The following is a 1,815-nucleotide window of genomic DNA, read 5'->3' on the forward strand; positions in this document are numbered from 1 at the left end:
TTTCACAAGAACACATCTATGATCAACATTCAGGTAAGATGTTTATCATGACTCCACTTGAATCCAAGCAGACAACTAAAATCCATTTGGAAATATATGGGATTGTAGCTGGACTTTATCAGTAGAATATCATGTTGGTTATTAGTGAGAAGTCTATAAAAGTAGAAACAATAAAGCATCATCTGAAAAGAATATAAGGCTTCTCCCAAATCTCTGTCTTCAACCTGACACATGCTTATATACATCTACACTAATGGTTATCAGCCTCCATTTGGCTAAACTCAATAGCTCCAATTTCCTGTCAAACAAAACAGTGTGTCTTATAGACCATGATGTTTGCTATTAAATTTTGCAAATTGTGCTTTCATTGTTGTTCATTCATCGAGGAGGGGTTTCATTAAAGGATTAATTCATAAAAACTTGCTAAGGAAGTATCAGAGAATATATGGATTAATACAAGAAATGTATTTACTAACAAATATGAAGCTTAGAATTCAAAGAACAAAGTTATGGAGTTAATGATCCAAACATCTTACTCTTGCAATTTCTATTACTTTCAGAGCACTCAACAACATGGGAGCTGTAAATCAAACAATTATATCAGAATTCATTCTTCTGGGGCTTAGTGATGATCCAGCTCTGCTGCCTTTCATCTTTACCCTGTTCCTGTCCATATATCTGATTGCCACCTTAGGAAATTTGCTCATTGTTCTGGCTGTTAGCTCTGACTCCCAACTACACACACCTATGTACTTCTTTCTCTCTAACCTGTCAGTTAATGACATCTGTTTAATCAATACCACAATCCCAAAGATGTTGGTGAACATTCAAGGGGAGGATCACACCATCACATACACAGGATGTCTCTCTCAAGTCTACCTCATCTTGAATTTTGCTGGTATAGAAAACTGTCTCCTGGCAGTGATGGCCTATGACCGCTATGTTGCTATCTGTCACCCTCTGAAATATACAGTTATCATGAATCAATATTTATGTGTGAAGTTGCTGCTCTTCTCTCTGTTCCTCAGTATTGGGCATGCTTTGTTCCACACTTTGATGGTGATGCTGCTGTCTTTCTGCACAAAAGTTGAAATACCCCACTTCTTCTGTGAGCTGGCTCAGATCATCAGACTTGCCTGCTCTGACAATTTTATCAATTATCTGCTAGTATACACAGTGTCTGTTCTATTTTTTGGTGTTCCTGTCTTTGGGATCATTTTGTCTTATATTCACATTGTATCCTCAGTTTTAAAAATGTCATCATTGGGAGGGAAGTATAAAGCCTTTTCAACATGTGGGTCTCATTTGTCAGTTGTGTCCCTGTTTTATGGCACAGGTTTTGGGGTACACATAAGCTCTGCATTTACTGACTCTCCAAGGAAGACTGTAGTGGCTTCAGTGATGTATACTGTGGTCACTCAGATGCTGAACCCCTTTATCTACAGCCTAAGAAACAAAGAGATAAAGAAAGCCTTCAGGAAAATCACTAGTAGGATACCATTTCTTTTGTAATAAATCATTTATATTTCAGTTTTAGGATAAGAAAAACTTTCATAAGACTTTATGAATCAACAGGTTTAGCTCTGATGCTTTTCTAAAGAAAATTCATGTATTATGTTCCTCAAAAGGAGGTCTTTAAGCTGAGGTTGTAATTTTAATAAAAACATTTTCCATAAAATCAGGGAAGTATATATGGGGTAGACATTATCTTTCATTAAAATTCTAGCAACATTTTGAGAATGATTTACATCTGATTCCATAGTTAGATCCCTGTGAATTGAATACTGGCATTATCTATATAGTATCATATAGAAG

The 1,815-nt window shown here is 36.0% G+C and overlaps 1 protein-coding gene across 1 annotated transcript; it reads left to right on the forward strand.

Moving 5' to 3' along the window:
- Positions 1-570: 570 nt before the first annotated feature.
- On the forward strand, positions 571-1,512 carry LOC116072395 (putative gustatory receptor clone PTE38). The gene has a single exon (XM_031343828.1). It carries the CDS (start codon positions 574-576, stop codon positions 1,510-1,512), a length of 939 nt encoding a protein of 312 aa, XP_031199688.1. The 5' UTR covers positions 571-573.
- Positions 1,513-1,815: the final 303 nt, after the last annotated feature.

Source organism: Mastomys coucha, unplaced genomic scaffold, assembly GCF_008632895.1.
Source record: "Mastomys coucha isolate ucsf_1 unplaced genomic scaffold, UCSF_Mcou_1 pScaffold23, whole genome shotgun sequence".
In the NCBI taxonomy this organism is placed as follows: Eukaryota; Metazoa; Chordata; class Mammalia; order Rodentia; family Muridae; genus Mastomys; species Mastomys coucha.

Excerpts from the sequence above, each read along its gene's own strand:
- LOC116072395 (XM_031343828.1), top strand. The coding sequence starts at position 574 with ATGGGAGCTGTAAATCAAACAATTATATCAGAATTCATTCTTCTGGGG.